Raw genomic sequence first — 26241 nt, forward strand, 5'->3', positions numbered from 1 at the left:
ATAATCCCTGTATTAGTCTAATTATATCTTTTGAGGTTCAATCTGAATTTACTAATTTCAAGTGTGTGTATTTGACAATATACATATATTAACTTGATCAGATTAAGGAATTAGGTATTACATGGACTTATATCTTTTTGATAACACCAAATACCTCTGTTTAGCAGATGAAATATTTTCATTGCTCATCTGACCCTCTTAACACATTGGCTTAGGAGGCATAGTCACTGCAGCCCTGTCTGACCTGAAGCCCGATACTGCAGAGACTCTCAGGGGAGCTCAAGCGAAGGCCCTCAAGGTGTCCTCTGCTGTAGTCCTCTCCCCTGTGGGCTGGGAGCAGTCTCCTCGGCGCCGCCTACAGTGGAAACTGCAAAAGCAAGCAGAGCCTGACCGTAACTGAACACGAGGATCCTGGGGTAAGTTCTAGAGCAGGCAATCTAGCAGGTACAGCTCCTTGTAGCTATATGCCATCTGTAGAACTCCCCCCGACACCTCCACTTTCTAACTTCCAATCTAACCTTCTTTGTTATGATTAAAATTTGTTTTCCAACCTTCCACCCTGCAGAGGGACTAAAACGATCTCGAGGGTTGAAAGTCTTACGTAGCAGACTGATCTGGAACTGGTTATAGCTAACCTGAACTTCTGATCTTCCTTCCTCTAGTTCCGTAATCCTGGGATTATAAAGTGTGAACCATCGTGCCCAGTTTATGAATGCCTGCACATGGAATCCACGGCTTTGTACATGCTGGGCAAGCACTTTATCAACTTTTAAAAAAATTAGAGAGAGAGAGAGAGAATGTGAGCTTGCACAGGTGTGGCTGCCCACATGCCACAATATGGAGATCAGAAGATGACTTCCAGGAGTTGGTTTTCTCTTTCCACTTGGGCACTGGAGGCTGAACTCAGGTCATTAGGCTTAGTGGTAAGTTGCCTTTATCCACTGAGCATTCTTACCAGCCTTTCCTGGTTGGTTTATGAGATAAAATCTTTCCATGATAGTTCAGGCTACTCTTAAACTCCCAATCCCCCTGTATCAACTTCTCCAGTCCTTGACTGCAAGCAGTAATACAATACAATACCTGGTCTCATGTGTAGATTTAAAGCTCAGCAAGTTTAGCACCTGTGTATGTGTATGACAGCACTGTCGCTGAGACCTGAATTAGAATTCTGTCTAGACTCCTGCAGAGCCCATCAGCCTAAACACAGACATGGTGCCAAGACAGAGACATAAGCACTTCTAAGCCCCTGATGGTTTTCCCTGGTGGCTTCTTGAAGCAAGTGAGCAGTGGACAGAACCAGGGCTTGATCCAGAGCCCACCCCTCCACACAGCCATCTGGGTCAGCCACTGGCTAGTGCTACTTTTTGGAGAAATCAATGCCTCAACCATTTACTTTGGTTTCAGAAATAAAAAAAAAAAATTTCATTTATTCATTCAAAACATAAAATGTGGCCAGGCGGTGGTGGCACACACTTTTAATCTCAGCACTCAGGAGACAGAGGCAGGTGGATCTCTTAGAGTTCGAGACCAGCCTGGTCTACAAAGCTGATTCGAGGGCAGCCAGAACTGTTACACAGAGAAACCTTGTCTTGAAAAACCACACACAAAACAAACAAACAAACACCAGAAAATATTTGGTATATATCTAGTGCTAAATGTCAAGGAATCAAAGAATAAGCCCCATCAGGCCTCATCTGTACAAAACCACAGAGAGAAATAGGAAATGACTAAAGTCAAAGCCATGAAGGGACAGAAGGCTGGAAAGACAGGTTATGAAAGGGCAGGGATTTCCAAAGAGACAACACTGAACTGACCCAGGACCCAAGAGTGCAGGGTACAAATGAGCTATGAGCTGTTCTGATGGAGGAAGTCTGGGGCAGGGAAGGAAGTGTGAGGCAGTGTGGCTGTAGCGAGAATAGGGCAACCACCCAGGCCAGAAAGGACCATGTTAAGTAACATACACTGAAAGTTCATGCACTGAGCAAACTCCCAGAGCAAGAGAAACACTGGCCTGTTCCTGAGAACTCCCACACTACAGCAATGGCCTTGCAGCAATCGGGTAAGTAAGAGTCCCTAAGGCTCAGGAAACATCAAGGAGAGGAGGTAGAAAGAGTATAATGCCAGGTGGTGAGTAGGAACGTCGTAAAAAAATGTGTTCGTGACATAACATGGCTGTTGTGCTCATGAGTTCACGCAGCTGTGTTCACCTACAAAAGGCCGCACAAGATCAAGCCAGTCAACATTCCAGTCCAGGAGGAGGGGCTTACAAGATCCCACTCTCAGCTGAGGGGTTGTTAGCAGTTACTAGCAGTTAATGGTTCCTGGGGAAGGGAGAGTCAATTTTATCCAAGTGTTGAGCCCTGCCTGGTTCCCCATGCTCTAATGGATGGCCCACATCCAAGTGCATGAAGTCGGTACTAACTGGACTCAAGAGGACAAGAAGGTGGAAAGAGGACATACATAGGTGGGGTCTGGAGGAGTAGAAGGGGAATAAAGGGTTAACATAATTGAGATACATTATATAGGGAATGGAGCACTTGTTGCTCTTGTATGAGACCTTGGTTTGATTCCCAGCACCCACATGATAGCTCACAATCATCTTTAACTCTAGTTACAGAGAATTCAACACCCTCTCTTGACTTCTGAGGGCACAAGGCACACACACAGGGCACATGCACATACATACATGCAAGCATAGACATAAAATTGAAATTTTTTTTTTTTTTTTTTGGTTTTTTCGAGACAGGGTTTCTCTGTGTAGCTTTGCGCCTTTCCTGGATCTCGCGCTGTAGCCCAGGCTGGCCTTGAACTCACAGAGATCCGCCTGCCTCTGCCTCCCGAGTGCTGGGATTAAAGGCGTGCGCCACCACCGCCCGGCGAAAATTTTTTTAAAGATACATCATATACATGCATGAAATTATAAAGGAGTAAAAAATACTTTTTTATATATCAGCATTTACAGGAGGTAGAAGCACACTGATCTCTATGAGTTAGAGGCCAGCCTGAACTACAGAGGGAGTTCCAAGACAGCCAGAGCTGTTACACAAAAAACTCCGTCTCAAAAAAAAAAAAAAAAAACCAACCGCCACCCCCTAAAAAAATAGCATTTACCCAGCAATACACACAACTGAACATTATACCTATCAACACTCATTCTCACAACTGTACAATGCTCCCTTACATTTTCTATCCATCTCATTTAAAAAGCAAGCTGGGTGCAACATGCACACCCTAGTCCTCTGCTAGACTAAGAGCCTAGACAACACACCAAAACGTTGTCTACTAAAAAGCCCAAAGAACCAAAAGCTCTAACATTTCCTATTACCTACCACTTGCAAACCACTGACTCAAAGCTGGGCAGTGGAAAGAAGAGAATGGAAAAGAGGAGGTAAAATGGCTGCCTTTGTGGAAGGAGGGGCTACAGATGCTGCTGAGGGTCAAACAGGACCCTCAGGAAAAAAAGTGGAAAGCCAAGTGGCCACTGGACTTCACACTGTAGTTGCTGGTGAAAAAAACAAGAGCTTCAGAGGAGTGATGGGGACAAGTATTAGATAGGAAAGGGTGAACAGAAGAGAGGGATACCTAGATGGGCATGGCAACACATTAAGACTTTTCATTATATCGATAAAATTTCACTTCTGTAGGAGAACCCAGCTGGTCAAATGCTCACCATGCATGCATGACACTCTAAGTTGGTCCCCAGAACTTAGATGAAAAAGCCAGGTATGGTGGTGTGCACTTGCTATCATAATGTCTGGTAAGCATTCTATCACTAGGCTATAGCCCCACCCTGCTTTTTCCTCTAATTTTTTTTTTTTATTTATTAGATGGGCAGTGGTGGCTCACGCCTTTAATCCCAGCACTAGGTTGGCAGAGGCAGGTGGATCTCTGAGTTTGAAGACAGCCTGGTCTGCAGAGTGAGTTCCAGGACAGCCAGGACTGTTACATAGAGAAATCCTATGTGTGTGGGGTGGGGTGGGGGGTGGGGGGTGGTTTTATTTACCTATTAATATGTGGGTATTGTGCCTCTCTCTGTGTATGCCTGTGCCTATGTATGCCTACTGCCTGCAGATGTCAGAAAAGGGTGTCAGATCCTCTGGAGTTACAGCTGATTGTGAGCTACCATGTGGGTGATGGGAAGCAAACTTCAGGTCCTCTGTAGCCAGTGCTCTTAACCTCTGAGTCATCTCTCCAGCCTTCTGCTTTTCACCTTTTATTGTGAAGCAGGATCTCACTAAATTGCCCAGGCTGGCCTTGAACTCTCTCTGTAGGCCAACTTGTGATTCTCCTGCCTCAGCCTTCCAAGTAACTGAGACTGCAGGCCTGTGCTACCAGATCCATCTTCTGTTTGATTGAAATGGGGTCTACATAACCCTGGCCTTGAATTTATGATCTGCCTGAGCCCCTCAAGCGCTGGTGTTGCAGTCATATGCTGCCATTCCCACCTAGAGACAGGGAGGTCCTGAGTTCAAACCCTAGCACAAACAGAGGTGGGGGAAGTTTTAGGATTTTTAGATAAGATCTCACTCCACAGCCCAGGTTGACCTCAACTCACAGTAATCTTTCTGTTTCAGCCTCCAAGTACTGAAATTACAGGAGTAAATCAGTTTTGTTTTGGTTTTTCCAGACAGGGTTTCTCTGTGTAGCTTTGGAGCCTGTCCTGGAGCTCACTCTGTAGCACAGGCTGGCCTCATTGTACTGAGGTGGAAAGGACATCCAGAAGAGCACCTGGCTCCCTGTATGTAGAAGGAATTGAGGAGGACAACAGGCTGAGAAGTGAAGCCGAAAGAACAAGAGGAGTGGACATGCTGAATGCAAGAGAAAGATTTCCTCACAGGGGCAGCCAGTGGAAAAGACGGCACAGAATAGGGCTTGGAGTAGATGTCAGATAAGGGATGAGCAGCTGAAGAATGAGCTTCATACTGCGTGCCTAGGGTAGGGACAGGAAAGCTGGAAGAGAAAACAGATATCTGAAACAGCCCTTAGAACCCAAAGGCAAACCTAAGGGTGAAGTTCTGCAGGCTGCCATACAGCAAGCACTCCTGAGGTGGAGCAGCAGCTCTCCCAACTGTGTGATTCTCTAGAGTTCCACAGCTCAGGGGTTGTGGGTGCAGTACAACGCAAGCAAGCATTGAGGTGCTTAGGTTCAGCATGGCAGGTGTTAAAGGTAAGCACAGAAGAGATAAGTGGAAGAAAGAACTGAGGATATATGGAGGAGAAGGTCTTAGAAGCACAGTTGGGTGATCAGGAGTGCTGATGGAGTAAGAAGGTAGCAGCAATCTCTGGACTACAGATCTCCAAGAAGCCAAAGTAAGCTGGGAGGTTAGCAGAGGTGGACTGCTGAAGCCCTACACGACCAAGAGGGTCCTATCACCTTCTGGAGACAGTCAGGGCACACTTACTGGAGAGGACAGCAGAAGGAAAGACTGGATAGTTCAGGAGGGATGCAGTGGAGAACAGAATACTATCTGAACCACAGAAAGATGCCAGGAGAAGGAATGGACTCCAACAGGTTGTTGTAGAACCTTGACACAAGGAAGGCAAGAAGCAGACAGCCCAAAGACCAGGGTGAATGGGAGGGGAGCAGCATGTGAGTCTTAGAGGGCTGGGATTTCTGTTGGTAAATGTTTGGATGCAAGATGGAAGAAGCAGAGAGAGCAGCCCTACCTGTGAGCGGCTGGATAGAAAACGTCCTCCTTTACAGAGGGCATGAGGGAAAGGCCTGTGGGACCTGAGCAATAGTCAGAAGAGGACAATTATTTTTGCATTTATGTATGCATGTGCTTCTATGTGTGTGCATGCACATGTGGAGGTCAGAGGACAATTTGTAGGAGTTGGTTCTCGCCTTCTACCATGTGGGTTCTGGGGACAGAACATAGGTGGCCAGACTTGACAACAAGCACCTCTACCTGCTGTTATCTCACCAAGGAAGGAAGATGTTAAAGGGACTCAATGAGAAATGGAAACCAACTCCTTCATACTCAGTAACCAACTGTGTGCACACCGACCCCCAAAGATCACAGGTAAAGTCAGATTCCCTGAGGAGCAGACCCTGAGAAGGAAGGGGAGGGGCAGCTGGGACTGTCTTTGAGGATGGCATTTGAAACCCAAGGGAGGAATGAACAAGAATGTGGTGCCAGCAGGCAAAGCAGGGTACTGCTGGGATGGGGGACTCTGCTACTGGGTTGCTACTGCAGCTGCGACCTAACAGGGGAAGCAGGAAGCACCACCTCCCAGTTCAGAAGCTCCTAGGGGTGGCCAGCTGGCTATGTCACACTGACCATCTTATGCACACAAGAACCTCTTTCTATAAGCCTAAACACACAAGAGAATCTTCACAAGGTGCCCACTCTCCACTACTCCATACCTAGAGTCTCAAAGTTCCCTTGAATGCCCATTTTTCAGAATCTGGGAAGAAGCCTTTCCAACCTGGCTACCATACCCAGAACAAGCACTGCCATTTCCTCAAAGGAAGAGTGCCAGCGAGACAGCTAGGCAGTGATCTGCTTCCGAACGATGGCGCGGGAACATCTGGAAGTGGTGAGACACTGCCAGAGAAGCCAGGTGCTTCCACATCAGAGTATCAGAGATTATTTCCTAAGTCTGCATCTCTCAGCATCTCAAACACTGCTTAGAAATGGCCACCACAGACAATTTGACTCCTTACCCTCAGGAGTCTGGAAGCCCCTTGTGGCTCAGCCTCAGTGAACTGGCTCCAACTGGTCCAAAGGCATTCTTTTGAGAAAGATCAAAGATCAGAAGTCTCCACGGATAGAGACCAAGCCTGACAACCACAATTTGGAGAGGCTGGACACCACCAGTTTACAGCTCATGCAGATGAGAATGGACTCAGTTACTTACTTGAAATTCATTTTCATTCTGAGCTTGTTCGGATCCCTCTTTATTACAGGACCTCTATGAATGAGAAAAAGCAAACACTTCCGGTGAGATGGAGCACACTGAGCAGACACTAACTTTGCAACCACAGAATGGGTGTTCACAAAACACCTCAGCTCTTTAACAAAGGGCTTTTTGGCCCCCCAGGTGACCGGCGTAGTCTAAAGGCACCAGCAGTCTCCAGCACTTGTACCAACACCTTCAAAGTGCTTCATCTTTCTACAAGGAAAGGGATGTGCTGCTGGTGACCATCCCCATGTACCTTTCACAATTTCATTATTAGAGGAAAGTCACTAGAGAGTGCTCCCTTCTAATGGAGCCTTCTAAAGCTCTGCCTGAATTAGCTATGTGGTTCTCTCAAGGGAACCTGCAAAACAGGAATGTCAACATGCCTGTGGAGGGCTGCAGGCAGCAGACAATGTGGACAGAGGAAAACACTAAGCAGGCAGAAAGTTAGTGTGAGCTCTGCACATCTGCCACCAGCTCTTCACTCCAACTAGTCCAAGTTCAATCTCAACTGTTCCTCTAGCAAACAGAGGACTGCATGGAACAAAATGCTAGGATTATCTGATAACTGATATATTAGGAGCTACTTTTACATCACTTTCCTCTTGAAATTGAAAATTACTGGCAACCAAGCTTCTAACAATAACAAAATACTGGACCATTGACCGGCATAGAGCCTGGGCTACTTCTTACAGGTCACATATTTCCAAGCCACCCCCACCCCGAGTGCTTTAAAACCAAAACAATGTCCTTTGGTAAGGGTAAGGGAAAAAATAAAACCAGAAATTTAAGGGTTGTGTCAAAATTGTACACTCAGCTGCCTTCAAAACTGTTATGTTACAATTACATCAGGTTTACTTGAGCCAAACTCAAAAGGAATCCTGTAAAGGAAACCTCTGTAAAAGAATTTTAAGCTAACAGATTCTTGAACATCCCATAAAAAACATACCTTGCCATTCCACAGCTTTATCAAAAACACCTGTACCAAGGGTGGAAAGTGTGGACAGGAAAAAAAAACGCCACGTTAAGCAACACTGGCTACTCTAGCAGCATTCAAAACACCCTGTGATTTATAGCAACTGCTCTCACCATCATATACCAAATAACATTCCACAGATATCTTAATGTGCTTGGTATAAAAAAGTACATTTCTTACTTCTTTATTAAAGCAGACAAAATAAACACCCATGTTCATAAAGCTACCTGCAAAAGGTTCCTAACGCTCGTATTCACACATATGCAATGGTAAACATAACATGCGGGTGAGTACATTTGAAAGAGGGCGGTCAGTACAAACAGGGTGTGACATTTTCATTTGTGTAATCTGCATTTCTCTGATGAACATCTAGATGGTACAGGTGAAATCCCGTTACAATGAGAGGACAAAAACAAAGTGTAACAATAACCCCTGCTCTTGGCTGAGAGTGACTCAAGTGTCAGAGAGTGTTACAGCTGCTCATACCCAACACTCTGGCACTGGCACCATTGCCTGACTCACACAGCAGTCTATCTCAAGGAATCTACAGGTTCTCAATGAAGGAGGGGCTCCATTTTTTATTGTTAGTGTTCTTCCAAAGCACAAAGAAAATCCTGGTGCTTCTTGCTGTGGCTGGTATGGGCAAGCAAGCACTGTGCTGTGCTGTACATGGCAAACGTCTTCAGGGAGTAACCTAGTGCCTGAAAGCTGACTAGCTGTCCATGCCCCCAAATGGGGGAACTGGCTGCTTGTGAATCAGGAGAACAAATTGACCTAAATGTCTCTGTGCTTTGTTTTTCCTTCAAGGAAAGTTACAAATAAAACAAGTTCCTTGGTCTGATAATTACATAGTAATACTCTGTAGAAGATTGGGACAAATAAGGAATTTGCACATCCTATGAAATTTGCTGTAACGGGATTTGACCTGTACAAAGCCCTAAATGACTATGGTTATTCCTATTCTGTTACTGCTCTAACTGTATCTTAGGGAGACAGTTAACAGGTTGTTAGCTAACAGAAGTCCTTTCCCTGTCTAATGGTGCTCTCCAAAACAAGTCACTTTACCTAAAAAGACAAACTAGCTTAGTCCTAGGACAAGTTTTTAGCATATTGTTACAAGAAGTGGACATAAATTCCATTGTTACTTTCCCACATTCACCCACCCCATCCCATTCCAAATGAATCTATGATTTAACATAAGAGCACCATCGCAAAGGCAAGACGGACTTCTGCAGTCCCACGTTCTGTTTCCTCAGTACAAAATGAGCTGGAACCCAGGAGAAGGGACAGGAAACCTCAAAGCAGGAAGACAGATGCCCATGAAGTCATGAATTCTTAAGGCAGACACCTCTTCTGGTGTGTCAAGCAGACCTATTCTGTGTGAGACACCTACTCTGTGAAAGTCCCAAAGACTCTGTCCTAAAGACAGGAACCAAATTAGGACTTTGAATCTGTAGTAATTTATATTAGTGACATATTTTATTTAAGGCAAGGATTAAAATACACTGTATAAACATTTAGCACAACTTTACATTTTCCTCCAACTAATTATAAAGTTGAAATTGTTTTTCAAGTTATAAAACAAAATTTTAACAGTTATTTTACTATCTTGTGTGTGTTTGAGGTCAGAAAATACTCTTTGGAAGCTGAGTCTCTCCTTCCACTGTGGGTTCCAGAAACTGAACTCAGGATGTCAGGCCAGCATGACATATGCTTATATTCACTGAGCCTCTTGCTGGACAGATTTAATAGCTACTTATTTGTGGGTTTTTTTGTTTTATTTTGTTTTTGTTTTTCAAGACAGGGTTGCTCAGTGTGTTTTTGGTGCCTATTCTGGATCTTACCCTGTAGACCAGGCTGGCCTAGAACTCAAAGAGATCCGCCTGGCTCTGCCTCCCGAGTGCTGGGATTAAAGGCGTGCACCACCACCACCACCACCACCACCACCACCACCGCCCAGCTTATTTGTGCTTTTAAGTTTTTTTATTATTCTATATTTTTGTTTGTTTGTTTGTTTGTTTGTTTGTTTTCCGAGACAGGGTTTCTTTGTGTAGCTTTGGAGCCTGTCCTGGAACTTGTTTTGTAGACCAGGCTGGCCTCGAGCTCACAGAGATCCTCCGACGTGCTGGAATTAAAGGAGTGCACCACCACCTCTAGGCCTATGTTTTTATATTTAATTATGTGTATACATGTGTGTTGGAATGTGGATTTGAACATGTGTGTGCAATGCCTGTTGAGGCCAGGTGTTGGATGCCCTGGAAATGGAGTTACACTTGACTATGAGCCATCACCTAGGTGCTAGGAACTGAGCCTGGATCCTCTGCAAGTACAATAAGTGGTCTTAACCACTAAGCCGTCTCTCCTGTCCCTGCAAATATTATGTTCATTGATCGTGTTTAAATTTAAAATATAAATCCTGCCAGCTAAAGTGAGAGAATAGATTTTCACTTCATGTCCGTCTACTATTTAGAAATGTCTTGAAGGTAAGCAACACACTTGGAGTCAGGTTTCAAATATTTCTTTTATCTAACACAAATCACACTTAAGGCTTTACGGTTTTGGTCGCTTTTTTTTTAATTTTATTTTTCTTTTTTTTTCTAGGGCAAATAGATTGATTTTAAAAAAGACTTAAAAAAGTGATGATGAACTGTGGAGAGTGAGAGGGTTTCCCGGGAGAAACACCTTTGATTTTGTAGGTTAAGTGGGTTTTTGTTTGCTTGCTTGCTTGTTTTTTCCCCAAGGTTGGCAAATTCTCTTCCACTGAGCTAATCCTCAGCTTGGTTTTATATTTTAAATCAGACTATGAAAGTAGTAACTGTTCCTACTACCAAATATTGATCTTCAGAGCATTCTATCCCAGGGCCTTGATTAAAAAAAAAATGGAAAAGTGTGCAGCAGTTCATGCCTTTAATCCCTGTACTCACGTGGATCTGAGTTCAAGGCCAGGCTGGTCTACATAGTGAGTTCCAGGTCAGTCAGGGCTACACGGTGAGCTGTTTCCAAACATACAAAAGGAGCAAGAACAGGTAATGTTGGAGCACAGAGTGACAGGCCACTTGACTAAGCTTGCTGCTGGCTCTTTTCTCTTAGTCTTTTTTTTTTTTTTTTTTTTTTTTTTTTTTTTTTTTTTTTTGGTTTTTCGAGACAGGGTTTCTCTGTGTAGCTTTGGAGCCTGTCCTGGAACTCACTCTATAGCTCAGGCTGGCCTCAAACTCACAGAGATCTGCCTGGCTCTGCCTCCTGAGTGCTGGGCTTAAAAGCATGTGCCACCACTGCCCGGCTCTACTGGTTACCTTTAGCTACTTTTTAGGGCTGGAGCTCAGTGGCAGAACCCTTTTGTAGCATAGGGGAGGCCTTGGGCTCAATCCCCAGCACTCACATGCACACACACGGTATCTATTTTTAGTTCCATACTAGAACAAGTTTCTGTCTCTAAGCTCACTGAAACCATCACATAAAACAAACTGACTTTATAGATTTAATTTTGGCCAGTTCTTAATAAGACTCCTCAAATAATTAATGAGGGAAATGGATTTAACTGAACTTTTAACAACAAAGTTTATCTGTGAGTTGAAACAGTAGCACACTGGTGTGCCCTGAGTCTAGGTTTGTGGATATAAATAAATTAGTGAAATGCATAGAGAAGGTGGTGTGAAGTTACAGGTAACTGTTTGGAACACTTACAATGTCTTCTTTTTTAAATTATGTGTGGGTATCTGCATGTATGCAGGTGTTCACAGGGGCCAGATGTCAGATCCCTTGGAGCTGGAGTTACAGGCAGTTGTGAGTAGCCACCATGGCCTCTTTTTAAACAAGTCTCTCTATAAAATATAAACTGTAGCCTTTTTGTTTTTTGGGTTTTGGTTTTTGGTTTTTGCAGACAGGGTTTCTCTGTGTAGCTTTGCGCCTTTCCTGGAACTTGCTTTGTAGACCAGGCTAGCCTTGAACTCACAGAGATCCGCCTGCCTTTGTCTCCCGAGTCCTGGGATTAAAGGCGTGCGCCACCACTGCCAGGCAACTGTAGCCCTTTAAAATGGCCTGGGACCTATGGAGGCTTAAGAAAGAATAGACAGCCTATTTAGTCTGGAAAAACACCCAACACCCAATGCAGGACTAAGCAGAACCTGAGCATCTCCTGGTCTATGCTCTACTAGGATCCCAAGAGAGAAGGGAGAACTGCCTGAGTGCCAGAAGCCCTCACAGTGGCTTAGGCTTCATTGCTGTATAGCTCAGGCCTGGTTCTGAAGACTTACAGTCTCCACCCCAGCTAGCCAACCACACTCAATTTTAAGTGACATACCTTTTTTATTATTATTGTTAGTTTTTTTCAATTGTTTTTGAGAGAGGATCTTACTATGTTCCTGGCTGGCCTGGAACTCAGAGATCTGCCTGCCTCTTGCTGCCTGAATGCTGAGATTAAAGGCCTTACACCATCATGCCTGGCAAGAGACATCTTTTTTTTTCTTTTCTTTTCTTTTTTCTTTTTTTTTTTTTTGGTTTTTCGAGACAGGGTTTCTCTGTGTAGTTTTGGTGCCTGTCCTGGATCTCACTTTGGAGATCCGCCTGGCTCTGCCTCCTGAGTGCTTGGATTAAAGGCATGTGCCACCACCGCCCGGCTGGTAAGAGACATCTTAACATGGAAGGCAACACCTGTTGAGATCCCTAGCCACCATAATCCTGCTCAGTCCCTGCTACCAATTAATGCTATTGCTCCATCTCAGGTGAGGCTTGGAAAAACAAAAACAAAAAAACCCAAACACAATAGTTGGGGAGCTCACAAAGCCATGTGACTCAACTAACATGTTTTTACTGTTTACTTGTTATTACTATGTCTATGCACATGTGTGTGTATGAATGTATAAGCTCACAATCCATGGTATCCCTGTGGCAGTCAGAAGACAATTTCCAGGAATAATTTCTTTCCTTCCACCATGGATTCTGGGGATCAAATTCATTTCATGAAGCTTGTTGGGAAATGTTTTATCCACTGATCCACTTGCTAGCCCTCAGCATTTTATAGCATGTGTACTTCTCAGTATTATCATGGGTCAAAGCCTTTCTCTTTCAATGGAGAAATAAAGAAAACAATTTTTTATTTATTTTTAATAAAATTTATTTATAAAGTACAAAACCTATACTTTATAGAACAGGTTCTCAGTGCAATGGTTTAAAGTTCAGCTTATATAATTACCTCATGGAATCTAAACAAGTCATTTCTATGACCGTATCTTCTTATTATCTAGTCTACCTTCCTGGACATTAGCTATCTTTAACTCAGGGTTCGCGTGCATCTTTTCCAGTCAACATGATGACTGACCTCAAACTTCTTGCATTTTCAACGTTTGTAAGCAACTTTTTTTCCAGGAGTCTCCTCTCTCCAGTCTGGCACACTTCCAGGTTGGGTGAGCACTGCTAGACTTCATACCAGAACTGGAACCATAGGGTAAGATGTTGAGGGTGAAGCAGAGTGACCCCACTCCCAATAGATATATGTGCATAGTGTGCTGCAGTTGAAGGAAGAACCCAAGTACTTCAACTGCATTCTCAAATTGAAGCCATGAATTTTGAAGATTACTAAATGTTTGTCATTTTCTACTGAGGAAACAGAAGATAGGGGTCTGGTTTGCCTTGGACAAAAAAAGCAAAAAGAAAAGGTGATATTTCAATATATAACATTATGAAATCTTAAATCACTACACCTCTTTAAGCACAGCACAAACTGAAGCTGGTGCTACTTAACAATCATTACAATTTTCTTTTTAAAAAGCATTTCTTGAATCCAAAAACTAAAGAAAGAAATGAAAGCTGTAGAGAATGCTCCATCTTCAGAGATCTCATACTATACCGTGAATCGTGTCTGTCACCTGGAAACCAGAGTGCTCCAGGCACGATCGCATGGACAAGCCTGCAGCAGAGAACACATGCACACAGCTAAAGTGGTACATTACCCCCCCACACCCTTCACTCCCCCAACATATTCCTTCCCAGAGAGGGGTGGGCTGTGGTATAGTCATCATTCAAGAGACCAGATCTGCACTGGCTTTGTGCTATAATCCCAAACATTTACAACCAGCAAGATAAAAACACTTTGCATAGGCCAAAATTAGACACGTCAGTCTGTGGTTTATTTAGTTACCAAAAGGCACCAAAGCAGGTATTGAAAGACAATAGGTAGTGATTTGGCAACTCTATCTGGAGAGCACTAGCTAAGAAATGCTAGCCAGGACAAACGGGTGCCCATAATGGAACTGTGTTTCACTTCTCCTCAGAAACAGATAGAATTATACTGTTCTCAAAGCACAGGGGTCTTTGTAAAGCAAAGTCACCCAAACAACTTGAACTCATAATGACATTAATGTAACAAGAAAAAGATGGTAGTTCCCAGGCCTCAAAGTCAGGGCCTGGCTCTCCACCAGGCACCTCAGTGCTTAAGTCACTGCACAAAGTATGACCTCAATTCTTCACAGAAATATTCATGGGCAAGTGATTTCTCAGTAGCCAATAGTTCTGTACTGATTACCTACGAGCTATTCTTTATTTTACTGCAGTTTAATTTTTAAACTGTAGTTAAGACAAAATAAGACATTTTCTTTTCTTCTGATTTCAAAAGGGACAAGTGTCCCAAATTGTAATCTTTGGATCATTGATACATATCTGCGTTGTGCCTTGATACCTTTAATTATATTATAGTTAGTATTCAAACAAACAGCAATATTAGCCTTCTGTTATTCAAAAAACAAACTAAAACATTTTTGCAGACAGTACTCGGAGTTCTTTGGTGTGTTATGGATGCTCATGCCCAGGCTTTCCAGAGTGGAGGCCTGTCTTGCCATTCAGAGGCCCTGGCCTAATATTTACTGTTCTGACACAGAGAGGACTAGGCACTCCTGAGTCACCTGCAACAACTTACACCACATGGACAACCCATACTGACATTTGTGTCTTCCACAAGTTATGATAAATAAACCAACTGTTACACTTGCTTCTCTGCTAAAGGATGCTGCAGAGCTCACGTTCCTCCCCAGTACCAGAAAGGAAAAACCCCAAGTTACCCTGAGAGCTGGCTTCGGATGTCCATAAACTCTCTTCTACTACTTATACCGCCATCCAAAGTGGGAAAGGCTGAACCATTTACTTTTCAAATGTTCTGTTAAACACCTTTAGTTCACAGTGATTTTATACTTGAGCTTCGTTTTCATCCCCTGTCCAACTGCTAAAACAGCCTCTCGTTTAAATGGAGGCGAGGCTATGTAGAAGCCGCTCCATTGTGCTGCCGTGGGAAGAACAGCCCAGTATGTTCGTGTTTGACAATTTCCTACAAATACTGTACAGTATGCACCTTGTCTCATCTTGTGCTTCTATTTTCAAAAGCAAATATTCTCACCCTTCTTAAACATGGGACTTTTACATAAGCCCCTAAAACTCACACAGATCCTAAACAGAACCTGCAGGACACCGTTGGGAAGTCTGCTTATGATTCGTCTAATAAAGAATGAGGGGAATAAGAAGAGAGATGTTTTGAGGGGGATACTGTGGGCCTTAACCCAGTCAGAAGGTGTTACCTTGGCTTTCTGGTCCTAACCCTTAGATCTGCACCAAAGAGCAGCCACTTCACTGCCACTACAGAAATAAAGGACATTAGAATCTCAAACATCAGGAGAAATGAAAAAGCTAAGAAGCAGCTAGTTATTTTAAACCAAAGCATTTTTCAAACAGTTACTGATCAAAGAAGGAGCTTAAGAAATATTTCCACTTAGTATCTGATTCTCAGAGGGAAGAAGCTCAAAATGTTTAAAACAAGAATAGGGAAAGGGAAAGAATATACTAAATTATATCAGTCCTACAATTAAGCAAAACATCAAAAAATTTCTGAAAAATATTAAGTCTATCATGTGCACTAGTCTTCGAGGAAGGAATAGGGTGTGAACCCTTAAAGGTTACCATGGCATGTACAAAGCTGGCTGGGGAGGCACCTTATTTATGTCTGGGCAAACACACAAAAGATGTTGGTTTCCCTGAGATAGAGATAAAAACAGAAAAATCTGAATCCTATTGTTATTAAAATTGTCCTTTAGTAAAGAGGTTTACTAATGCAATGGGATTTATTATTTACTAAAGTAATGACACTCCTATTTTCTCAGCTACATGTATAAATGCAAATCCTGACAATTTACTATGAATTTTGGCAATGTTGTTATTGTGGTAACAACAAAGCCCTCACTGTGGACCTTAAGTATTTCCTTCAATGATAGCTCAACTCATTCCAAAAAGTTGTAATCTGAAAGCTCCAGAATCAAAAATAACAAAACAACAACAAAAAAAATTGTAATTGTTGAAATGTCTGCAAGGAATTAAAATCCGAGGTATATATAGCCTGGCACGGTGGAAGCTCCACTTTTCTGGGCTTGGCTCTTGTCTATGTGTTCCTCAGGCTCCTCCTCTCTACTCTCCTACTCCAGCCATTTTCAGCATCCCTGAGTTTGATTCCTCTCATATGTTCTCATAGTATCCCCAATGGCCAACAGCTATTAATATCCAAAACTCCAGGCTGGCAGCAAGTACCACTGCTAGACCCCTACAGAGTTTGAGACACACACACCCCGCCCCCAACACCCTGGAAAAAAAAAAAGTTGTAATCTGAAGCTGTAGGTTCATGATTCATTTAAACTTCAATGAAAAAACTACACTTAAGCTAATTTTATGGAAATAAAGGTTCCCATCTGTGAAACAAAAATGAATAACTTTTTTTCATCAAAAATTGGTTTAGTGTCTATTACATCATTTGTGAGATTATTTGGTATGTGTTTTTGTTTTCTGAGACAAGGTATCTCTGTGTCAAACAGCCCTAGCTATCCTAAAACAACTCACTATGTAATCCAGGCTGGCCTCGAACTCTGAGATCTGCCTGCCTCTACCAGGCCCCCAACCCTGAGCGCTGGGATTAAAGGCATCTGCCACCATGCCGAGTGAGCAGTAGGTGCTTCTTTATCTGCTAAGAAACCACATGGACTTTTCGGCTCAGAGGTTGGCAAGGATAGTCTCCACCTCTTATAAGGGGATATGGCTTCAGGAATGGAAGATGATTTAACATTTTCCTGATTTAAAAAAATAACTGGATAAATGTACCAAATTCGAATGGTCTGTGTGTAAAACATTCTACTCTATTAGACAGTAAGAGTTAATTCTCCCTTAAATAGCTTTAACTAGTCTGCTACTTAAATTTTTTTTCTTGCATTCAATTTAGTGTGTAAGTTGTTGCTTATGTGCCAAAGCACACATGGAGGTCAGAGGACACTCTTCAGTTCTTAGAAGTAGTTCTTCTCTACTTCTCCCCATGGAGGGAGGTTCAGGGATTGAGCCTGAGTCACCAGGTTTGGACTAAGAACTAACAGTGAAGTCTTAATGGGGGAAAGGTGGCAGCTGACTTCTGCAAAATCACTCATTTGGTACCCAGCACATCCTAGAGTTCAGCTATCCAGTATACTAACCTCCAACTACATGGGACAGTATCAATTTGAATAGAATGTAAAAGTCAGGTCATCGGCCACAGCTGCAGTGCCTGACATTCACATGTACTTGGGTGGTGACTATCGTACTAGATAGACTATCAAACACAGTTGTAGAGCATTACATAGTTCTCATGACTGCAGGCAGTATGGCTGGGCATGGCCGCTCTAGCCTGTAATCCCTGCCTTTAGGAGGCCAAGACAATAGCAGTGTTGTGAGTTTGAGGCCAGTCTGCTTGGGCTACAACGTGGAGATCCTGTCTCAAAAAAGAAAATGAAAGTTCTAGTGTAACACATGGAAGAACATACTGTGAGCATTTAAAATGCTTCTACTAGGGCTAGAGAGATGGCTCAGTGGTTAAGGGAATTAGTTGCTCTTCCAGAGGACATAGATTTGACTCCTAGCACCCACATGGCAGCTCACAACATGCCTGTAACTCGAGTTTCAGGGGATCCGCCACCCTCTTTGGTCTCTCTCCTTGGGCACTAGGCACACACATAGTGCACATACATGCAGGCACTATGCCCATACACATATAATAGTTTTAAAAAAAAAAGTGCTACTTAAGCTGTGTGTAGAAATGGCAGACTGAATAATCAAATTAGATTTAAGACAAGTGATTTCAGCAGCTATTTATTAAAGTACTTTATTTATAAAAAGTACTGCTGAAATAGAAAACGCTAACAAAGATCAAGAATGGAACATCAGACTGATAATCAAAGGGGAAAAAAATAAGACTTATTCATTGATTCACCAATTATTTCAAAACTATGCTTTAAAATGGTAGTTTGGCCGGGCAGTGGTGGCGCACGCCTTTAACCCCAGAACTCGGGAGGCAGAGGCAGGCGGATCTTTGTGAGTTCGAGGCCAGCCTGGTCTACAGAGCGAGATCCAGGAACAGCACAAAGCCACACAGAAAAACCCTGTCTCGAAAAACAAAAAAACAAAAACAAAAACAAAATGGTAGTCTGGAGCACATGCCTTTAATCCCAGCACTCGGGAGGGAGAGGCAGGCAGATATCTGTGAGTTCCAGGACAGCCTGGTCTACAGAGTTAGTTCCAGGACAGCCAGGGCTACACAGAGAAACCCCATCTTGAAAAACAATAACAAAATAATAATAATAATATAAAATAAGAAAAAGAAGAAGAAAGAAAAGGTAGTTTGGGGCTATAGAGACAACATAGCGGTTGAGAGCACTGGTGATCTTCTTGAGGATCAGAGTTCGATTCCCAGCACCTACATGGAAGCCCACAAAATTCTCTTAATTCCAGATCCAGGGGATGTGACGCCTGGCCTCCAAGGGAAACAGGCACATACATGGTACACAGACATAAATGCATACAGAGCATCGATACACAGAAAAATAGATTTTAAAAACAAAACAAAACAAAACAAACCTTTAGTTTGCCAGTAGAACTGGGGATACATGCCTGTAATCAAATAACTCAGGAGGCAGAAACAGGAGGATCTAAAGTCTAAGGCCAGTCTGGACTAATATAGTGAGTTCCAGGCCATCATGGGCTAGAGTGAAACCCTGCCTCAAAAAAACAAAACAAATAAAATACAAAGATTATAGCCGGGCGGTGGTGGCGCACGCCTTTAATTCCCAGCACTCGGGAGGCAGAGGCAGGCAGATCTTTGTGAGTTTGAGGCCAGCCTGGGCTACAGAGCGAAATCCAGGAAAGGCACAAAGCTACACAGAGAAACCCTGTCTCGAAAAAAAAAAAAAAAAAACCCACAAAGATTATGAATCTAACAAATCAAAGCTTTAGAGAACTCTCAGAGAAGTGTTAATAAATCCAACCATCCACGAGCACTGAGGTCACAGTTAACTGTTAACTATAACATTCTCTAAAACTCTGAAACAATTCAAACAGCATGTTACTAATTGTACATACTTACAGTAAGAGCAGCTGCTCTTGCAGAGGGCCTGAGTTAAACTCCCAGCACCTACACAGTAGCTCACAACCATTTGAGACTCCAGTCCTAGGAGCTCTGACGCCCTCTTCTGGCCTCCACAGGCACTGCATGCACATGGTGCACAGACACACATACATGCAGGCAAACACTCTATGCATAAAATAATTTTTAAAGAAAAAATGTACATATAGAATAAAATATTGCTGATTCATCTAAAATGCCTTCCTCATGTTAGAATTTATCATCTAAGTCTGAGCTGAAAAGTTCAATGTAGAATCACAGTCAGGCCAATTTTAGGACTTCTCTAGAGTCCTAGTTTACTAATTAATATTAGATTAAAAAATAACAAGTAATACACTGTAAACAATAAGCCATGTGTGCAGCCCAAATAAAATAAAAGCAGTAAGTATCTTTAGTACATGTGTATAGCATTTAGGATCTCTTTGCAGCTATCTTAGAAAAGAGTGAAAATGTCAGTGGACCACCCTCTCCCAGGAGACCCCTGAACTCACCATCTTTAAAATCGCCCCATACAATCGCAAGAGTACTTTCCGAGGTTCATCGCCAACACTGGCTATGGAGTCTGGCAAAGAACACTGGAACAGCATGTTACTGAGACCGCCCCTGTGAGAGAAAACACAGAAGGAAAAGCTCAGCCACTCTTTCTAGTGAACACAGACATACTGTCAGATGATACACCTATGCTCATCTGAGTCTTGGTGTATTCATTCGCTCAGGATATTTGAAAACACTGATGATGAACTCCCATTTTCAAACAAATTCCACAAGTCCAATTACAAAAATCTTTAATCTGTTGTCTCTAGAGTCAGGACCATTTCCGCCCTTATGCACCTTAAAAGTAATGAGGACCAAGGAGAAAATTCCTCGGCACTAAGAATGGGAATGCTGATGCCTCACTGTAAGCCAGGATTTTTCTAGCCTACTATTTCCATTATATTGTCCTGATCACTATCAACATTTTGGAACAATTTTGTTGTTGTTGTTCATTGGTAGGGGGGTTGCCACTGAGTACATGTGGAAGTTAGAGGACAACCTGGCAAAATCCAGTTTTCTCCTTCTGTGATATGGGTAGTCTCAGGAATCACTCAAGTCAGTAGACTGTAGGTAAGTGGCCTCACCCAGAATGCTCCTCGCCCTCTTGGGACAACCTTAAACTTCTCCAGGGCTTTTCACTTAGTGTGTCAGTCTAAGACCTATCCCTTTTATGCTAAGATTAGTATAAATACCTCAACCTTTTTTTTTTTTTAACTTTTCAAGACAGGGTTTCTCTGTGTAACAATCCTAGCTGTTCTGGAAATCACTTTGTAGGCCAGGCTGGTCTCGAACTCATAGACATCGGCCTGCCCCTGCCTCCTAAGTGCTGGAATTAAAGGTGTGCGCCACCACCACCCAGCATAACTCAACTATTTTTAACTAAGTTTTTAAAAACAAATACCTACAACATGAACTTGTGTAGATGTAACCAACCGTCTTATTAAATAAGAAACACAGAGCCGATTCAGAGAAGAAAGCCAAGAGGTCAGAGCTAAGAGCCTCACCCTTCCTGATTCAGCGATCCTCTTCAGCCAAGAGAGCTCTCCGAAAGAGGGGCCTACTTCCTGTGTGTATGTCTTTATATACTCTAGCTGTTCTGCCTTCTCATTGGTTGTAAACCCAACCATGTGACTGCCTCGTCACTGCATGTATGTACCGCCCTCCAGGTCCTTAAAGGTGTGCGCCACCGCCCCACGCACTTGCTATGGCTCTAATAGCTCTGACCCCCAGGCAACTTTATTTATTAACATACAAATAAAATCACATTTCAGTACAAGTAAAATACCACCACAAACTTGTTTAAGGGGCTTTCAGGAGATGGCAATAACCTACAGCCACATTCAGCTCTCACTGCTAAACCCAAAAGCAAATTACAAGGCCCTTTAAACAGTAAACAGCCTTGGGGCATATCAACTGCCTGGGCTGAGACCCGAGACAGAAGAGAGTTTTTTTTTTTTTTTTTAATTTTTTTATTTTTATTTTGCAATACAATTCAGTTCTACATATCAGCCATGGATTCTCTTGTTCTCCCACCTCCCGCCCCCTCACCTTCCCCCCAGCCCACCCCCTATTCCCACCTCCTCCAAGGCAAAGCCGCCCCCTCGGACTGAGATCAACCTGGTAGACTCAGTCCAGGTAGGTCCAGTCCCCTCCTCCCAGGCCGAGCCAAGCGATCCTGCATAGGCCCCAGGTTTCAAACAGCCGACTCATGCAATGAGCACAGTACCCGGTCCCACTGCCTGGGTGCCTCCCAAACAGATCAAGCCAATCAACTGTCTCACCCATTCAGAGGGCCTGATCCAGTTGGTGACCCCTCAGCCATCGGTTCATAGTTCATGTGTTTCCATTCGCTTGGCTATTTGTCCCTGTGATTTATCCAACCTTGGTCTCAACAATTCTCGCTCATATAAACCCTCCTCATTCTCGCTAATTGGACTCCCAGAGATCCACCCGGGGCCTAGCCATGGATCTCTGCATCCAGATCCCTCAGTAGTTGGATGGGGTTTCTAGCACGACAGTTAGGGTGTTTGGTTATCCCATCACCAGAGTAGGTCAGTTCGGGCTGTCTCTCGACCATTGCCAGCAGTCTGTTGTGGGGGTATCTTTGTGGATTTCTGTGGGCCTCTCTAGCACTTTGCTTCTTCCTATTCTCATGTGGTCTTCATTTACCATGGTCTCCTATTCCTTGTTCTCCCTCTCTGTTGTTGATCCAGCTGGGATCTCCCGCTCCCCCAAGCTCTCTTTCCCTCGACCCTCGCCCTTCACTACCCCCACTCATGTCCAGGCTGTTCATGTAGATCTCTTCCATTTCTCCGTCATTGGGCGATCCCTGTGTCTTTCTTGGGGTCCTGTTTTCCAGGTAGCCTCCCTGGTGATGTGAGTAGCAGCCCAGTCATCCTTGTTCCACATCTAGTATCCTCCTATGAGTGAGTACATATCATGTTTGTCTTTCTGAGTCTGGGTTACCTCACTCAGGATGATTTTTTCTAGATCCATCCATTTGCCTGCAAACCTCATGATGTCATTGTTTTTCTCTGCTGAGTAGTATTCCATTGTGTATATGTACCACATTTTGTTTATCCATTCTTCAGTTGAAGGGCATCTAGGTTGTTTCCATGTTCTGGCTATTACAAACAATGCTGATATGAACATAGCTGAACAAGTGCTCTTGTGGTGTGGTTGAGTATTCCTTGGGTATATGCCCAAGAGTGGTATAGCTGGATCTTGGGGGAGATGGATTCCCAATTTTCTAAGAAAGCGCCATATTGATTTCCAAAGTGGTTGTACAAGCTTGCATTCCCACCAGCAGTGGAGGAGAGTTCCCCTAGCTCCATATCCTCTCCAGCATAAGGTGTCTTCACTGTTTTTGATCTTAGCCATTCTGACAGGTGTAAGGTTGTATCTCAGAGTTGTTTTGATTTGCATTTCCCTGATGATTAGGGATGTTGAGCAATTCCTTAAATGTCTTTCGCCATTTGAGTTTCAATTTTTGACAAAGAAGCCAAAAGTGCACAATGGAAAAAAGAAAGCATCTTTAACAAATGGTGCTAGCATAACTGGATATCAACATGTAGAAGGCTGCAAATAGATCCATATCTATCACCGTGCACAAAACTTAAGTCCAAGTGGATCAAGGACCTCAACATAAATCCAGCTACTCTGAACCTGCTAGAAGAGAAAGTAGGAAGTAGTCTTGAACGCACTGGCATAGGAGATCACTTCCTAAATAGAACACCAGTAGCACAGACACTGAGAGGAACAATCAATCAATGGGACCTCTTGAAACTGAGAAGCTTTTGTAGAGCAAAGGATACGGTCAACAAGGCAAAGCGACAGCCTACAGAATGGGAAAAGATCTTCACCAACCCCACATCTGACAGAGGACTGATATCCAGAATATATAAGGAACTCAAGAAATTAGACATCAAAATGCCCAACAGTCCAATTAAGAAATGGGCTATAGAACTAAACAGAGAATTCTCCACAGAGGAAACTCAAATGGCAGAAGAGAGTTCTTAAATGAAGAGATGACACAAAATTCTTTACTGTATGAGCCACAGATAGGAGGGACTTCAATTGCAGTGGACCTTTGTGGACCTTCAGAGTCCCAAATTCTATTCTGACTCCATTTCAAGAAGATCTAAGAAGCCTGAGCTGGCCTAGAACTGCCTCCAGATACATACCACCATACCCAGTTTGATTTTTTCCCCCCTTTCATTGGTTAAGAACTTCTAAGTACTCCTATACAACTGTATTCAGTTTGGGTTTTTGTCTGTTTGGGTTAGGTTTTTGAAGACAGGGTTTCATTTATGCCAGGCTGGTCTCAAGCTCACTTCACTATGTAGCCAAGGCTGGCTTTGAACTCCTGATCTTTCTGCTAAAGTAACTCCCAGTTCTCAAAGCTCCTGGGATTATAGGCAGTGGCAGCATAGGGGCTGAAGAAGTTTTTCAGTAGGCTGCTAAAAAACAGGTCAAAGAATGACAGCAAGAGTACGGGCCTATTCCTGCAAGATAAAGCAATTGTCACTCATTGAAAAGCTTAGAAAGAAGTCAGCAAAGAGGAGGAGCAAGCAGCTTTCCTCTTCCTAAGCTAACCTTGGTAGTACCCTCCTCTGCAGGGCTTACTACAATTCCCCCACCATGTGCAGTCACTGCCAACAGGGGCTTCTGATTACCAAGCAACAGGGCATGCCCTCAATTTTCTTCCTGTCACATATTCTCCAAAGCTTAGTCAAATGAAAATAGATGAACTACTGTTCTAAGCTGTGTGACTTGACTCCAAGTTTGTCTCCATATTCCCACAGAAAGCAGGCTAGCATGGCCAGAAACAAAGCTCACCACTCAGACATCCTTGGTCTATTGTGTTAGGCTGTAATGAATAAGCTGTCTGTTACAGTTTGATGTCAATCAAAATGAGTGAAACAGGGTCATTACACCAGTGGCCTAAGAACTACGAGAAACAGTGACCAATGAGTCAAATCCTGTGACTGGCAACAAGATCTGCTGCCAACAAAGCTGTCAAAACATCACAAGTAAAAATCCAGGTATTCTCTCTAAAAACTTCAAAGAGATTTGAAGCCACAGACTTACCACCTTGAACAGCATTTTACAATCAATATCAATGAGCTGCAATTCAGCATAGCAAGCACAAGATATTCAGCTAAAAACGAACAAACACACAAAAACACCAGCAGAACCAATAGGAAACAGCAAAGACTAGCAGAGGTAGGCGGACCTCTGAATTCCAGGCCAGCCAGGGATAATTATGAGACATAAAGAAAACAACAGCAGGCGGTGGTGGCGCACACCTTTAATTCCCAGCACTCGGGAGGCAGAGGCAGGCAGATCTCTGTGGGTTCGAGGCCAGCCTGGGATACAGAGTGAGTTCCAGGAAAGGAGCAAAGCTACACAGAGAAACCCTGTCTCGAAAAACAAACAAAAAAAAAACAAAACAGCCCAGTGGTGGAGCATGCCCTTAATCACAACACTAGATTAGCAGAGGCAAGCGGATCTCTGTGAATTCCAAGCCAGCCTACTCTACAGAGCTAGTTCTAGGACAGCTAAGACTATACTAAGGAACCCTGTCTAAAAAAAACAAAACAAAACAAAAAGAAAATGAAAAAAATAATTCTGTGTAATAATATGTAGCTACTGGGTTTTTTGTTTGTTTTGTTTTGTTGAAAGTTCCATCTCCAGGACCAAAAAAAATTTAATTTTAAAAATTTGAAAATAGGAGAGATGGGTCAGTGGTTAAGAGCACTGGCTGTTCTTCCAGAGGTCCTGAGTTCAATTCCCAGCAAACACATGGTGGCTCACAACCATCCGTAATGAGATCTGATGCCCTCTTCTGGCCTGCAAGCGTGCATGTAGGCAGAACACTGTATACATAGTAAATAAATAAATCTTTTTAAAAAAAAATTGAAAATATACGTGCTAATGACTCAAGAACTTTACTGGCCTGGACTCATCATTGTGAACATAAAGTATCACTGCAGCTGCAGGAGGGGAAGGGGTAAGAAGACACAAAGAAACTCATATTTGAATGGATTCCAGAACAGATTATGTGATGCTTTTAATCCTTCTAATAATCTTGCTTTTTCTTACTTCATACTTTCTCTTTAAAAATATAGGGCATGGTGGCACTCACCTTTAATCCCAGTGTTAGATCTCAGGCAGTACATATTGTTCAGCTGGAATTCTCCAGCTCGGCCCCATTTCTCTCTTTAAACCCCACCTTATCTTGATACTAAGAGTTTTCATTTAGAAGTTCTTACTTTTTTTTTTTTAAAGATTTATTTATTATGTATACAATGTTCTGTCTGCATGTATGCCTGCAGGCCAGAAGAGGGCGCCAGATCTCATTACAGATGGTTGTGAGCCACCATATGGTTGCTGGGAATTGAACTCAGGACCTCTGGAAGAATAGTCGGTGCTCTTAACCTCTGAGCCATCTCTCCAGCCCGAAGTTCTTACTTTTTAAGGTTAACCTTAACAGGGATAAAGCTATAAAATCCTAATTTTATAAGACATACAAGTTAAGCATCAGTCACCTCATAAAGGATCAACTTCTTCAGTATTTTCAGATTTAGCTTGTATATATGTTCTCAAAGTTAAACCTAAAACAAGTAGCTAGAAACAAAATCTGTCTAGTTTAGATATACCTAACAAATAATGATCCTCAAACACTTTAGAGATATGGGAATATGGCATTTAAAATGTTTAATAAAAAAGCTTTTCTTGCTGGGTGGTGGTGGTGGTGGTGGTGGTGGCGGCGGCGGCGGCCGCGGCGGCGGCGGCGGCGGCGGCGGCGGCGGCGGCGGCGGCAGCCGGGGCGCACGCCTTTAATCCCAGCACTCGGAAGGCAGAGCCAGGTGGATCT

General features: G+C 43.2%; 1 protein-coding gene across 3 annotated transcripts in view; it reads right to left on the bottom strand.

The window, feature by feature from the left end:
* The window catches only part of Chka (choline kinase alpha), a 53434-nt gene that overhangs the window by 15204 nt on the left and 11989 nt on the right, over positions 1-26241 (bottom strand). The window contains exons 2-4 of one of the 3 annotated variants that reach the window (XM_052712223.1): positions 19820-19931; positions 7853-7882; positions 6862-6915 (exon numbers count right to left, since the gene is read on the bottom strand). In XM_052712223.1, coding sequence (XP_052568183.1) covers positions 6862-6915; positions 7853-7882; positions 19820-19931 — 196 coding nt within the window. The remainder of the gene's footprint in view (positions 1-6861; positions 6916-7852; positions 7883-19819; positions 19932-26241) is intronic. The other 2 variants (XM_052712224.1, XM_052712225.1) reach the window with 2 other exon arrangements.

This window comes from Peromyscus californicus, unplaced genomic scaffold, assembly GCF_007827085.1.
Source record: "Peromyscus californicus insignis strain IS unplaced genomic scaffold, ASM782708v3 Scaffold_4__1_contigs__length_199733344, whole genome shotgun sequence".
Taxonomy (NCBI): domain Eukaryota; kingdom Metazoa; phylum Chordata; class Mammalia; order Rodentia; family Cricetidae; genus Peromyscus; species Peromyscus californicus.